Source organism: Eumetopias jubatus, unplaced genomic scaffold (genome assembly GCF_037043125.1).
Source record: "Eumetopias jubatus isolate StellerSeaLion01/CBP00866 unplaced genomic scaffold, mEumJub1_p1.0 scaffold_8, whole genome shotgun sequence".
Taxonomy (NCBI): Eukaryota; Metazoa; Chordata; class Mammalia; order Carnivora; family Otariidae; genus Eumetopias; species Eumetopias jubatus.
Genome location: NW_028274814.1, coordinates 99867293 through 99883863, shown reverse-complemented (window position 1 = coordinate 99883863; position 16571 = coordinate 99867293). Strand labels below are relative to the sequence as shown.

Sequence of the window (16571 nt, the reverse complement as noted above, 5' to 3'; positions counted from 1 at the left end):
TGGAGTCCAAGTGTTGCCTCCGGATGACTCTAGGTCTTCAAGGCTTCTGGGGTCACTTTTTCATCTGATACTCAAACTAAGTTCCTAATAAACTGAGCTCCTATTCTTCATTCCATTGGGAAATCTATCTCTCCTGATGTTTCCAAATATTTTCACAAGGGCTAAATTTCTCCTGATTTCCTTTTACTCTCCTATGTTTTTGAGCCTCACTGTGTATCTTGCCTCCATGGTTGATTGCTCCCCTCTTTTTGTCCTCCCATGGCCCAATACCTTCATCACTCAAGGCACCATCAATGCCAGGCTCTTGTACAACCACCTTTTACTGAAGGCATAACAGAGAAAGCATCATCTTAAAATTTGATATACTCCATCCATATCCCAAAGTTCCTTTGCTGCACCCGAACAGGGATTTCTCACTTGCTTGCCGCCTCCCACTGTGGGCCTTTCCTCCTCCTTAGAGACCTTTCCCATTTCTTTCTCTCCAGATTTCAACTTTCTTCCAACTTCTCCACTTTTAAGCTGACAGAAGACAACTTCCAATTTCCTACCACGTTATTATGCAGACTATTTTGGTTCTCTGTTAACAGCCCTCTCATTCTAAACCATATCTACTAGTGATTTTAGACTTTATAAATAAAAAAAATGGCCTATGTAGCTTGTTTTTTAAAACAAAACACTCATGTACTTCTGAGATGAATATCTCTCTCCCTGAATGTCAGTTTGTTTCTTTTTTTACACTCTTTTTATTTTCCTATTATACTATTATCACACTATCGCAGATTTACAAAGTCCGTAAAAGCTAAATATATACAGAACTATAAAAATTACAATGAAGAATAATACAAATACAAAACCATGATGTGGTTCTTTAAATAATGCTAATAAAAATATTGATAAATTCAAGTTCCAAGTGACTTGTAAAAACAGACAACTTTTGATTTTCAAAGTGTTGTGTCTTAGAATCGTGTATATTTAGAGGCTGAGTTGCTTTGTTTACTCACCAATACTTGTGTAGAAGCCAGAATTATGTCACAACACACACACAGACACACAAACACACACACACACACACACACACACAGGCACAAACATCCTATAATATAGGAGGTAGTGAACTATTTTTATTAAGGTTTAGGAAGATTCTACAAATGCTTTTAATTTAGAAACTTCACTTCATTTAATAATGAGCTATCAACCTTGTATTATCAAGTTGAAAACACAGTGAAACAGTGTTTTTCAAACTTTAGTATGTATAGCAATCACCATGAATGTTGTTAAATGCAAATTCCTTCTCCCCAAACAAAAGAATCTGTGTCTGATAGCTGGTGTGGAGAGTGAGGAATTCACATTTGTGTAAGCTCTCCAGGTATGTTCTAATAAATATGACCAAACTCTTTTCCTAGGTATATGGGTGGGCAAAATGGGCAATTTAACAAGATGATTCATGTTACTTAAATTCCAACTTCCAAGTGTGGTGGTACCTTCTGACTCTGTTGACCTTTCTCTGACAACATAATAACTCATTTAATGAACATAAACATCAGGTTCTAGTAGTTCTCATTGAGATACTAATGATATATTTTTAAAGTATACTAAAATATATATAATAATGATTTCTAGTGTTTACATAGTGCTTTAAATTAAAAACCACTTTAACATATATCTTTTTTTTTTTACTGCATTCCAAACAATGGGGCTGATACAATAATTTAAGATAAGTGAATTCTATAGCTCCCCCAATAGGCCAACAAGTCTAAAGGAGTACCACCAGCAACCAAACTGCTCTAAAGTCACCTTACAGCCTCATTTTAAAACCCAGGTAATATTTCTGGTTATTTAAAGCTCTTCAGAAAAAGAGGTTAACTTCGAAAAAGTCAGGGTCTCTGTGCTAGGTTGGGCTTTAATCATGACAATTCGTGCAAAAGAGGCAGATTTGGAAGACCTGCTGCTCCTGTGGTGTTTCAGTAAAGGTATCACTTGAGAAAGTGAGATTGAAAAAGTCCAGACTTTTTGTTAAAACTTCCTACTGTGCTATAGACCAGTCTCCCCTTTCCATCAGGTCAACCTTCATTTATCCCTCAAATTTCAGTCTGTAGTTATTTTGTCAGAGGTTTCTGTGACCCCTCAGTCTTAAAATAAAGCCCCCCTTTTTTGATCCTTTCTATCCTTCATTGCATTTATCACAATTGTAATTATGTAATTTTTGTGTGGTTAATTATTTAATGCCTGTGTCCCTAATAGATTGTGAATTATTCAAACACAGGCATTGTGTTTTGTTAACTACGGTTACATTAAAGCCCTCATCCTGTGGCCTGGCATAGATAGGCACCTGATTCATACTTGTTGAATGAATAAATGAAGAGTAGGAAAATGTCCTATCAGAAAAGATCCCAGTGTTTTGTGTTGACAAGCATCAAAATACACTAGAAAATTGTCTTTGTTGTATGAGAGGTAGGATGGGAAGCTAGAAGAGATTTGGGAAGAGCAATGCTGGGAAGTCCCAGTCAATTCACTACATGAATGTAGGTGGACAGAGTTTGAGACTGCAAAGTTAGCTGAAAAAATGCTGACTGAAGAACACTAGAAGCATAAAATAAAATTGCAGCTTACTTTAACTGCCTAGTATTCTTCTGTACCTGCCTCATGGATAGAATGTGTGCACTAAAACTTTTGACACTTAGTCTGAAATGCTGGAGACTAGAGTGTGGGGAGTCGCTTGGTGGGGGAGTCACTGTGTATACACCAGCAGGGCTCTAATGACAAAAAGAGATTTCAGGGGGAATCAGAAACAAAGGTGACTCTCAAATCTATAGATAAAATTGTGATCAGATTAAGAAGTAATGCATGAATCAAAGATAATTGATTCTTCCTCCAAAAGATATCATCTTTTAAAGTATCTAGAAGGTCTTTTGATCTTGTTAGGACAAGTATTTGATTTTAACAGAACAGTATATTTATTTGCACAAAGAGAAAGCTGAGTGAAAACATGTTAACATCTTGCATTATGTCTGGGAAAGATATTAGTGAAACCATAATGTCAAAACCAAAGGAAATGGGAAGATACGCATGGGGAAATAAGTCATAGCCATAAAAATGGCGTGCTGTATAATACTATATGAACAATGTACTCACTGCTACACTGCACAGAAACAACTTTAGAATTTGAGGTGGTTCTTTAAGGCAGATAATCACCATCCTAAGATTTTTTTCATCCTTTTGTATATTGCTTACATTGAAACTCTACCAGGAAAAAATGAGATAGTTTTCAATCTCTTCTTGAAACCTAGATCTTTTCAATGGCATGGTGAAGAATAGGTATTAGGGGACAGGTTTGGGATTTGGATACACCCTATTATTTCTGAAAAAGGGCTATCCTGCACTTGACTGATGACCTCTTTCTCCTAAATGATTACTTAATTTGGATATTCAAGAGGCAATCTCTTGGTGCTCATTATGCGTGCTAAATCTGAGAGCATTAGCAGAGAGCACTAGGAATCTGCTGGCTTCTTTGGAAGCTTCTGGTACTGTCTGCAACAGTACCATTCACTCAAACTGGGTGTTAAGTTTTCAGGTCTTGAATATTAAGAAGTATGCGACCCCAAGATAAATAAATTTTTCAACATATTTGTGTTCAACATGCGAGAGTTTGGTACTTGACAAAACAATTGGGGGCGAAACTTGTCAGGTTAGTGTCTTAGTTCTATCACTTTGTGTCTTATGACTTGGAAAAGTAGCTTAATTTCTGTGTGAATATTGCAGAACTGTAAAATATGGTAGTCATAATGCTGTTATGAGTATTGATATGCGTTAATTATGTAATTTGCTTTTATGAGTGTCTGGCACTAGTAAGAACTATGTAAGCGAGAGCTTTTATTATTCTGTATTAGTAGAAGTGTGTATTCACATATTATTGACTGAAGAAATGAAATAAAAACTTGAATAAAAAAGAAACCCTGCAGTTTTATAGCATGTTCCTCTAACACTTGGAGTTCTTTTTCAGGTGAGAAAGAAAACTGTCTTTTAATTTGTTCCATAACTCTGTTTCTCTGTCTTCAGGCTTGTTGCCTACTCTTCATCTCTAGATTGTTCTTTTGGACAAGTCTCCACCTTAAGTTGATACAATTTAACTGTAACATAACTCAAAAAAATTTTTTTTCATGTTCATACCTCATAACTTGAACATTTTATTTATGGTTAAAAACCTACAGTTAAATGCATGTGGCTTCCAAATTTTCATCAGTGTGGACTGCACCTTATATTTATAGATCTAAAACATGATCTAATACATGTAGGATCAGAAACAGTGTCTGGAACCACTGTGTACATTTATTATTTTTTTTTCAGTCTATTGCCCTTTAACATTGTTTTGAATTGATTTTTATGCTCTCTTAACAGGTATATTTTCTTATTCAAAAGAGTCAAGAAATTATTTTCCAACATAAAGCAAAAAGTTTTACCTGTATAAGCAGAAAACAGAACTTGAAACACATTATGTGTGCAACTCTAATTAATGATACCTACGCATCTCTTCTTTCACTTGAGTGACATCCCAAGCAAAATTTCCAAATGTGCTTTTATTTTTTTTTTTCATCTGCAGGGATCGATGCTCTTAGATTTGGATCAAAGTATACCATAGTTCAGATCATTCTCTCTTTGTTTCTTTTTCTATTTCTTCTTTTCCCCCTACAGTTTATTGCTTTTGCTTCTTTATTCTTCATCCTGGTTTCAATCACAACCTTTTGCCTGGAGACACATGAAGCTTTCAATATTGTTAAAAACAAGACAGAACCAGTCATCAATGGCACAAGTGTTGTTCTGCAATATGAAATCGAAACGGATCCTGCCTTGACGTATGTAGAAGGAGTGTGTGTGGTGTGGTTTACTTTTGAATTTTTAGTCCGTATCGTTTTTTCCCCTAATAAACTTGAATTCATCAAAAATCTCTTGAATATCATTGACTTTGTGGCCATCCTACCCTTCTACTTAGAGGTGGGACTCAGTGGGCTGTCATCCAAAGCTGCTAAAGATGTACTTGGCTTCCTCAGGGTGGTAAGATTTGTGAGGATCCTGAGAATCTTCAAGCTCACCCGCCATTTTGTAGGTCTGAGGGTGCTTGGACACACTCTTCGAGCTAGTACTAATGAATTTTTGCTGCTGATAATCTTCCTGGCTCTAGGAGTTTTGATATTTGCTACCATGATCTACTATGCTGAGAGAGTAGGAGCTCAACCTAACGACCCTTCAGCTAGTGAGCACACGCAGTTTAAAAACATTCCAATTGGCTTCTGGTGGGCTGTAGTGACCATGACTACCTTGGGCTATGGGGATATGTACCCCCAAACATGGTCAGGGATGCTGGTGGGAGCCCTGTGTGCTCTGGCTGGAGTGCTCACAATAGCCATGCCGGTGCCTGTCATTGTCAACAACTTTGGAATGTACTACTCCTTGGCAATGGCGAAGCAGAAACTTCCAAGAAAAAGAAAGAAGCACATCCCTCCTGCCCCTCAGGCAAGCTCACCTACTTTTTGCAAGACAGAATTAAATATGGCCTGCAACAGCACACAGGGTGACACGTGTCTGGGCAAAGACAATCGGCTTCTGGAACATAACAGATCAGGTAAGGCACAATTTCAAACGCATGCCACTAAACACTTTATAGACCAGTATGTCCCTCAGGTAGAAGGCAACCATTTTCATTGTCTGCAAATGTTCCTGAGTTTTCAGTTCTACCCCTTCACAGTACATGTGTTTGTGTCAGGCTTGTAGACAGCTAGACTGTAGCTTTTCTCAGTAAGATTCCAAGTAGAAGCCTGCATAGCTGGTCTATAGAGTTTTCCTGCTTTAGTGGGAATGCCCTTTGCTGATGGTGCCAATATTTTCTTTTGCCTGTTTGTTGCTTTGTGCCAATGTTTCTTTGTTTCCCTGCACGATGTGATGGTATGATACTGACCATTTTCCATCTCTCATTCTCAAAATGTTGATTTCCTTATCATTTGGCTTGGTGTGTTTGTCTCAGTTTTATCTCTGCCACATGGGGCCACGCATCTCAACCTATTTCACAAGAAGCAGTTACTTAAAAAGAATGGATGCTTATATTTCAATAGCCTGAACACCAAAAAGGTGATATGGAAGATAGCCTTTTTGATAATGAAAGTCATCCTTAGCAATTTTCTAGAGGATTGATTAAATTTTCATTATTAACTTAGGATATTCAGTATAATACCTTTAGATTGGGTAAGATGCTATGTAATATAATAAATTCACCATTATCCTGGAGGTAGATGATCTGCTTTGTCTTATCAATGGCAAAGTTGAACTTCCCAGTGGATTTCCTCTTTTACACACGATGCATTGGGCTCTGTTCCCCTCCCAAACTGAATTTTGGGTGATGTACTGCTGAATCCCTACCCCTCTCCATTGCCATAGTTAATCTGGAGGACACTGACTGTAAATTAATGTTCATTTTGCCACAATGAGAGTAATATGCTCTCTACTCTATTGTGTCTGGTACAGATGAAACATTTTATAGATTGAACAATTTAATTACCTTTCAGTCCACTCTGAAAATTTAAGATATGTGCATTCCCTATAACGTAGATATATTTAATCTTTTTCTTGTAGAAAAATGATTTATGATAATCCCATGTGAATACTTTCACATGATTTTGAAATAACACCAATTACACAAAGCAAGCAAACAAACAAACAAAAAAGGCAGGTAACATTTTCATAGGTTCCTTCATTAGCTTCCAGAAGTTTATACAAAGTAAATGGGGAAAAATGTGGCGGGAACTAAACTGCTTTTTAAAGATTTTATTCATAAAGATCCCTATACTTACTTAGTACATTGTTCTGCAAATTCTGTCACTATATCTGAAAACTATAAGGCAAAGAATGTCTTTATGAAAGGTGGAGTTTAGTTGGTGTTGCTAGTCTCATGGCGCTGTTCTCAGAGTACCTGTGCCCAGTTTTTAAGAAGGGCATGAGAAACAGGACACACTCTCAGCCTGGGTAAATAAATATTGTTATAACAAGCTAGCATCTAGGCCAGTAGGATGCAAACGTCTTTGGCAAGCATATAGAAGTAAACAGTTGTTTCAAGAGCATTTGGAGAAGTTAATCTTATTCCACTGTTATGCTCAAAAACATTTTTCACTTCAGAATGGAGACCCTGGACACAAAGTGAGTTTTGGGATTATTTTTATTAAGATTTTTTTGGAAAGTTGTTTTCTGCAAATATTATAAGCATGTGTCTTAAAGAACTCCAAAAACTAAATATGTACCCAGGAGTTTTTCCTTAAATAGGCTCCATTTTTAAAGATTCTTATTCACAATAACTAGATAGCATGTCAGAAATCGTAAGATATTAATGTGTGTGCTACGTCATTATCACACTTATTTTGAATTTATATTAGTTCTGTGAAAGTCCATTTCCTATTAAGTAGAATCCAAAATGGAATTAAAACTTCCCAAAGAACACTTCTCTCCTTCTCAACACATTTCCATTTTGCTCCATGTAAATTTTTGTAATGAGTGATGAAAACCCTTTTTCTTATCATGATGTGATTATTGTTTTGTATATCGAGTGACTGTACTATGGACATTCCGTGTAAACTCTTTGTACTGTCTCATTTCCTCATCCATCACTGTCTGTCAATGGGCATGGTGCTGTGACCAGTGTTATCAGGTGACGACAGTACAGGAAGTGAGCCGCCATTATCACCCCCAGAAAGGCTCCCCATCAGACGCTCTAGTACCAGAGACAAAAACAGAAGAGGGGAAACATGTTTCCTACTGACGACAGGTGATTACACGTGTGCTTCTGATGGAGGGATCAGGAAAGGTAGGCATGCATTTAATCAGATCCTAATAGATGACTTAGAAATTAAGTGCTACAAATATACGGAGTGATATAAATGCTTTTTCGTCATTTTCTAGGAAAGCCTGCACGCAATGTTCTCTTGCATTCCTCATCATCTCTTTTCTCATTGTAAACATTAAAGTGCCTATCATAACAGCCTACTTGATTGTCCTATCTGAAAGGCATTTCACCCTTCTTTCTTTCTTTATAGTTTTGGTTTCCATTAGTCTATGGGAAGAATTGTAATGGGGTATTTAAAAATTAAGTCACTCAGCTAATTTCTTTAATATAATGTACTCAACAGTCCTTAAAAGTTATCTTTTTAACTACAGGTAATAAAACTCACTAATTGATTCTATGCATATATTTGATAAGTAATTGATAAAACAATAAGGCTTTTCTCCCCCCAAAGAAAAGTTTTAAACACACTGTAATTAAGTCTCTTATCCAGTATTTGCACAGTTTTTGCCATGAATTATCTGAATGTCAGAAGGCCAAAAAAGGTCCAACATCCCAGCCATATAGAATCGTATACCCCATAACTCGAAAAGCTACTTATGTACTTATAAATTGTGCTACAGAATTTCTTTTTGAGGCAATAATAATGCTTTTAAGTTTATTACTGTTTTCAACCCACACTAAACTGTGCCTGGCACACAGAAGACAATAAATGTTTGTTGAATGAATAAATTTTGTTGGGTAGGCATCCTCGTTAAGAAATATAACAGAATATTGAATCTCCACTCCATCATGTCCTTCCAATTTTCTAGATGATGCCACCGTCTATGACTATTCCCTAGGTACTATTTTTTTGTTTTTGTTTTATGTAAACTTGACAGATCTCAGGACAATTGGACCCTTTTTTCCCTCTTTTAGAAACTTTGTGACGTCTATTACCCACCCTTGTCCAAGGGCTGATATGCTCTTTGATTACCTCCTACTTTGATAATTCCAGTTGCTTCATTGCCATGGCTCTCTTTCTCTGCTTATTGACCAAATAGAGAAAGAACTATAATAATTTCTTATGCAATGGACTGAATTTTAATGAAAAGCCCCTGCGAAACTTTCATATTAGTGCAACTGCATTAAAAATACTGCACTTTTTTTGCTGTTCATTGAAGTTTCTCCCTATTGAATACTTTAACATTTTAAGCCTTAAATATTTATTTTGTGATGTCTTCTCTCTTTGAAATGTCTCATTACCCATATTGTACTTCTCTTTCATTGATTCTGAACACTTTGTATTGTCCTTTCTGTCTCCATGCCTTTGAGTCTCAAAAGAGAAGACAGACTCTTCTTTTATTTCTTTTGTATGTAATATTTTACATACTTCTTCATTTCAATGACTTCCGTTCCTCAGCATCTATTATTTGCACAAAATGTATTTCAATGATCTGAATAGTTTTGTTTTTTTGCTATTTTACATTTAAATATTAAGTGCTAGAACAATTTTTAAAATATTTTATGAAGATAGTTAATGTCCTATCATAGTACTTAAACAAAATATATATACATACATAAATAATGATTATAATATGTAATTTTTTAATTTAATAGAATGTAACTACAGGTAATAAAACTCAATAATTGATTCTATGCATATATTTGATAAGTAATTGATACAAGAAATAATAATTTCTTGTATAGAACATTATATTTTAAGTACATTACATATCTTTACTCACTATATGTATATATACATATATGTGTATATATGTATATATGTATTTATATGTAATATGTGGTTACATTCACATACATTTTTGAGCATCACTTGATAAATTATCACATGCAATATTTATACTAATGCTGCATGTTTAAGAACTTAGCTAAAATTTTTTCCTTCCACTCTTAGACAATACTTTGGATTTTAAACTGTCAAAGGTGATCACATAAGAAAAAATACTTTGTGAATTATTAAACACTATGTAAATATAGAATTTTTCTGTAAAATGGCAACGTTTCATGAGCAAAGCAATTAATAAGATATTTAGTTTCTATAGAAAAGTTATACATGAAATCTTACTTCACAATGCAAAATTCTCTTTATTAATGAGCACATCTTTGAAAATTCATCTATGGGCTTTTAATCTTTGTCATTTCTCACCATAATCAAATTTCTTTTTCATTCTTGCTTAATTTCTTTACACCTTGTGTTTTTTTCTCGCAGGCCTTGTAGCATTTTTGGTTAATTTCACTTAATTTTCTTAGTGTGTTGTCTTGTTATGTTTATCAGGAACCCATTCATTTCTTCTCTTGTTACTTTTTATGTAGATTATAGATTTCTCCTATTATTCTTATTCATTTATTTCCTATATGATACCTTTTTTATCTTTCAAGTTGGTCTCTCTACTGATTTGATTTTTAGAGTTCTGAAAATTCTCCCCTATATAGATGAAAAGAAATTACCAGATTCCCACTGAATTCTTTTTCTATCAACAAATATGAATACAGTTGGGCATACATTAATAAAATTTATGGATTCCCCATGAGAGTGAACTCCCAATACTTGGAACCTGTGTTTTTATTTATGCAGTAGTTTTTAGGAAATCATCTTTCATACACAAAAACATACCCACTGATAGTGCATGGATAAGCAGTTTCAGCATTGCCCCAAATAAGCACATGCTCTCTGCACCATGTATTTGGATGTCAATTCCAACTAGGTTCAATATTGTTTATTCTCATAAATTATATTTTTAACCATTCCACTCAATAAAAGTTTGCTTAAGCAAAAACCTTATCAAATTTTCTATCACAAATGAACTTGCAGAATAAAAAAATACATACTTAAAAGAATAACTTATAATTTTACTAATTAAATACTTGTTAAATTAGAAGGGAAGTCTTTTCAAATGAACACTGAAATTATAATTATTAAAAATAAAAGGACTTATAAACAGAATGGGTAATATTTATGTTGAAAACTGTAATTCAGAAAAATAATTGAACATTTAGAATGGCAACCAAGATTTACATATAACTAGTGTAATTAATAGAAAACTGTCAAGAAAACTTTTACCTTTTGGAGGTCCTGTCAGGAGCTTGGAGGTTGTGGGAAACAAAATGTAAATTTTTATAAAGATGAATGATTTATAGGTGTTAACAACCTCTCTGGTTCATGCATATTCACCAGTTTGCTTTTAATCAAACCAAATCAATGTTTATAGTGTAGTTTGCATTTTTAGATTACATGGTCAACTAGGATAAATCTTCCTATAATTCCCCAAGTTACATTTCCAATCACTTTAGAGAAGAGCAGTAACAACTAGCTCTCCAGGCATACGGAGGTCCCTATGTAAAGATAAATTTCTGAAATTCTTTTTTAATTATTTAAGACATCCTCTTATTAAGTATTCCATCATCCACTGGAATAGGATGAAACATACATCACCTCCTGGGTTTTATATCTCCGAATGCTAACAAAACATATTGGCAGATAATTCTCTCGTTAGCAGAAATTATGTCCTAGAGAACCTTACCATGGTTAATGGAAGGCACAAATTTCCATCAACAAAAATCTCAGAGAGGACATCAAGCATGCTGAAAGTTTATGTGTGTGTATGGGGAGGGATGTTCCTATTCAGTGCAGCTTCACCCCACAGTAGAGCAATTACTGCAACCCATGTCCATCCTGGTTCCTGGGCCCTGATAAATCAAATAATCACTAATTTGCTTAATTTCCCCTTTTCTAGTGAAAGGAGGAGAGATAGTATTAGCTTCTTCCCCAGAAGTCCATGAAAATATAGAATTAGAAAAAGAAGTCGTTGAGAGGAACATGGGGAAGCACAAAAGGCCCATTTTCTTTCTCAGATAGTCATCATGCACACTGAGGACCACTCGGAGCCCAAGGAATGTGCCCTAAGTCTAAGGGATAACAAAGTTTGCTGAACTTGGATGTCCTTGCTCAGCTTTAACTGCCCAACAGAGAATTTCATTTCCTCATTCTACAACACTTTTTTTCAGTGGGCCTGTCAGAACATTTATTTCCTGGCTACTTTCTCAGTCAGTGGTTGTCCTGCTCTTAAGACAATTCACGTCTAACTTTGCAGTGTGCCATCCACCCCACTTAACCACCTCTAATCTTTTCTAATAAATAGTACTACAATAGATGAGTCCTTCCAAAGGTGACCTTGATGAGGATGTTGCTTGAGTGGCTAAGGAAAACCACTGGGGGTTAAAGCTTGTGAGATGGATCTTTTATTCTGTTAATCCATGACTATCACACACAAATGATTAGAATGCGAGAAGATAGAAAGAAAAAGTGAATCAAGATCAAATGGTTCTCAATTCCTGGCAGTGGAGAGCCAACTGAAAACATCAGATAACCAAGTTCAGACTCTAATTCACTGAATTATGACTCAACTTATATTTCATTTCATTTCTTTTTTTCCTTTCCTTTTTTTTTTATCCAAGGAACTAGAAATGAGCATTCATTCCACATTGCCTAGATAATGGCAACCAATGCCATTATTTGAGAATCATCCTTTTAACACTATAAAGCTGGCAGATTAAATATGCTTGAGAAAAAAAAGCCATCCACTTAAAGTTAATCCTGCTTGTTAGCTTAGTAAATAACAAAAAAAGAAAAGAAAAAATAGCCCACTTGTTTTTTTCAGAAGCATATTCTGAAATGTAAAAATATTAGCCAAGTTTATATCTTACTTAAGTTGCTTTGCCTAATTCTTAAAAGATTTCTAGTATTTTATGTGCCAAAATGACATCAATGCAAAATATAATTTGGGAAAGAATAAATTTTGAAGTAGTACAACTATAATTTGTGATAGCTGGTTTAATCTTTTGGGAATGACAGCGCTAGTGAGCTTTATTGTTTTTTTTAAGTTACAAATGGTCTCAATATTGAATTCTTTGTAAAAAAAAAAAAAAGATTCTTCCTTGAACTCAAAATAGCACTTTTGATTATCCTGCATGGTATTGTTTGTCTATGTTTATTTTCTGGTTGAATTCAACTGACGTCTGTGCATTTTTTCATAAAAGGATATGAAAAATCCCGAAGCTTAAACAACATAGCGGGCTTGGCAGGCAATGCTCTGAGGCTCTCTCCAGTAACATCACCCTACAACTCTCCTTGTCCTCTGAGGCGCTCTCGATCTCCCATCCCATCTATTTTGTAAACCAAACTGCATCAGTCGGCTAAATTGTATGAATTCAAGTACTGTCTACCCCATAATGGAGATAATTAAATGTAGAGTTACTCCAGGCTCCATTAAATACAGTTTAAATCCTGCATGATACTACTATTTGAAGTCAGAAATGCCACTTGGGTAGCTAACAAATCTTATCCTGGCTTTAAAGATTACCTAAAGTAGTGCTACTTCTCCATGTTAATCGCTCTGGTCTCCTTTCGCAATAAAATGACAGATAGTGTCAGCTATTGGCCAGTACACTAATACATAAACATATCTTCAGGGAGATAGATTTAGAACAGTGTGCTTCCTAATGCCAATCACTTCATTGGACCTTCATTTCTTGTGACTCTTAACCATTTTGAAGATGTTTGGGATCCTCTCTTGATTGCACACGACATGACTCTGGTCAGCTCATTTGCATGGACCATCTTGTCTCTATCACCTGAAAGCAATGTCACAGAGTCCGGGGACCGTGGATGGCTCAGGATATGTGTACTTGCATCGAACCATCCTGCTGATATGAAAGCCCTGGTCAACTGTTCTGCACGTGGAATTGTGGGGCAGGGAGGGCGAGTGTCTCCTTGGCATTTTTTTCCCCCTTATTCTTTGAAAGAAATATTTGTCTTAACTAGTTTAATTTCTTGATTGATTTGCTTTTCTTCAAAAATGCTGTATTGGAGTTCTGAATGTCTCTGGTTGTTTGCACACAGATAACTGCAAAGAGGTTGTCATTACTGGTTACACGCAAGCTGAGGCCAGAGCTCTTACTTAATGGCTTGGGGAAGGCACAAAACATGAGAGAAAGGTAACTGCCGGCCAGGCTTGCATTGTTTAGCCACGAATTGCTGCTTGGTACTAGAGTCATACATATATATATATGTATATATATATACATATATATATACATATATATGTATATATATATTTTTTAATCCCAGGATTTGTCATCATTTTCAGAGGCAAAGTGCCAAATATCACCTAAAGCTCTCGTGTCCCCCCTTTTTTTTACCCCTTCCTTTATTCTTATTTATTGATTTTTGTGCAAACATCAAAGATTATCGTGGTTCACAGGAGGCTTTTTTTGACCAGCCTTAAATTTCTGACTCACAGGATTGATCAGATTTTCAGGCAGTGTTTAACCAGGTGCTTTTGTCCTGTATGTTGTTCTGTCTGTCTGTCTTAGCTCCCTGTCTTAAATGTATATGCCATCCGTCTTCATGTAGCACAGAAATGCCTTGATAAGATGTTCATGATTTTAGTCCTGGGTCCTCTCCCCTGCCCCTGCCTTCTCCGCTCTTTGGAACAGCCTCTCTGCTTTGTGTACAAATGAATGACGCCCTGTAGACTACCTAAGTTAATCGGTACTGTGAACCTTTTTTGATAAGCAGGATTTAAGCAGCAGTGTCACCATCACATTGGTTGCTTGCTGCACTGTCAGTTTCTACTATCTAGCAACCAGCATTCATCACTACACTCCAGCAAAACCGCGAGGGAGTTTTATTCAGTCAAAGTGGAAGAAATTCTGTTTACAACATCCCTGTGAATGCACTTGGGATAGTGTGTCTGGTGTATTGGGTGCGTGAGGGAAGAAAAATGCCATAATATAAATTGAGGGATAAACAATATTTCTAAGGCATTCAGGATCCTTGAGACTGTTGATTAATTCTTAATTCTCATGTTTATTTTTTTTTGTTAGGAAGACAAATGTCATTTTTATTATTGGCCACATAACACCTATTACTCTCTATCCCTAAGTCCTAAAGCATGAACTGCATGTCAGAGATCTTGTACAGCAACGGATTTACCCAGACGTACACATCTGATATTTAGAGATTCAGTGATCCTTTTAATAAGACCACACTTAGGAAGTTATAATGACATATGGCGTTGTGGTAAAGGAATTAATATACTGTCTGGTGCTGCTGTTATTGACTACAGTGTTGTACAGAATCTGTCATGGATTTCTGACTGCTGAAAAAGGGACAATGGGATTTAGCCACACCAAGGACTATACCGGAAACAGACTTCTGCTGCTGAATGTGCCCTGATGCGACCAGGTAGCACTTGGAAGAGGTCCCTGCATCTTCGCAAGGCATTTAAAGCTAGAAAAGAACTGTGGCTGGAACTCATTTGGTGCTCCCCATATGAGTGGTCTGCTGTGGACTGGCCAGTAGCTGTGAAACAATTGTAAACACCAACACGTGGGCATGGGTCGATAGCGTCAGCCATCTCACATCCAAGGACACCAAGTCCATGACCAACATCTCTGAAGCTTCGAGTAAGGCCCGTACCTCTGTGAATTGCCCCTCTTGGGCCTGCAGTAGATCGTGCTGTGAATCATACAAGGCAGTGATATTGGTGTAGTACAGACGTGTCCTAATTTCCCTTCTTTCTCCTTTGTTGTTTGAATCCATGAACATTGACGGTATCTTTTTTTTTTTTATAAACCACTTATGTTATCAGCTTGTCTTTGTTGTGAAATTTTCAGTGCCTATTTATCAAAACTAACCTGTTTTTTGTCACATGTATGTTTAGTTTTGGAAAATCATTATGACTTTAAGAAAAAACTCACCAACATTATTCATGGTTTAAGTCCTTTGTCATCGTTACCTCAATTATAAATATTACAGAAAATAAAATTCTGGTGATGAGAGTATTTTTTTATTAAATGATCAAGGAGTAATGTCAGTATATAGTAGAGTATTAATCAAATTATATCCTAAAATGTATATTTTGCATAAAAGAGATATTCTTCAATCAATTACTTTTTTGTGAGTTTTGTGGCAAACGAAACTTGTACTTGTCTTTAAAATTGTTGTAGTCGAAACTGTGTAAGAATTCTTCATCTTGCTTAATCAATATTTCCAGAATCAATTAGTTCCCCTGGGATTCTGAATATAACATATAACCTAATTATGAACCTCTGTATCGTGGACCTTTTGTGAACATTTCAAGGTGCATGCACAACCTTGGCGATAACAGATGGATATGTAACTAACTGAAATGAAGAATAAAAGGCAAATAAGCTGGGGATGATCTTGACTCCTATCTGATTAAATTATTCATATTCTTTTCTTGGCTCTTCTCTTTGTTTTGGAATTTTCAACAGACTGTACTATTTTTATGTTTCATGGTACCAAACCAGCTAGTCACACATAATACAAGGAATTTGGGATGAAAGGATTTATACATATACAGAAGTCCCTCTTTCATTCAAGTCTTGGGCATGTAGCCAGTGTTTTCCTCTTCTAAGTGCTTTGCCTGCCTAAATTTCTCTTATAATTCTGAGATGGAAAATTATTAATTATGTTGCTCTCCAATATTTATATGGTACTTTATGACTGATACTGAATTTTCACTCATACTTTCCAACTTAATCATCACAGCACTTCTGGAAGTCAATGTGTTTTATTTTCATTTTATTGATGGTGAAGCTAAGGATCAGAGAGGCAGAACTGTTTACTTATATTTTTGCCACAGATACTCTTCTCTGCCATAATTTTTTATGGTTTTAATATTTACTGAGCCTCTTGTAAATGCCTTATCTTCTAAAGATGGCT

At 35.7% G+C, this 16571-nt stretch overlaps 1 protein-coding gene across 1 annotated transcript in view; it reads left to right on the top strand.

Moving 5' to 3' along the window:
- KCNC2 (potassium voltage-gated channel subfamily C member 2) overlaps positions 1-13811 on the top strand; it is a 184490-nt gene extending 170679 nt beyond the window's left edge. The window contains exons 3-5 of the mRNA XM_028091341.2: positions 4690-5617; positions 7679-7843; positions 13722-13811. Coding sequence (XP_027947142.1) covers positions 4690-5617; positions 7679-7843; positions 13722-13783 — 1155 coding nt within the window. The 3' untranslated portion in view covers positions 13784-13811. The remainder of the gene's footprint in view (positions 1-4689; positions 5618-7678; positions 7844-13721) is intronic.
- Positions 13812-16571: the final 2760 nt, after the last annotated feature.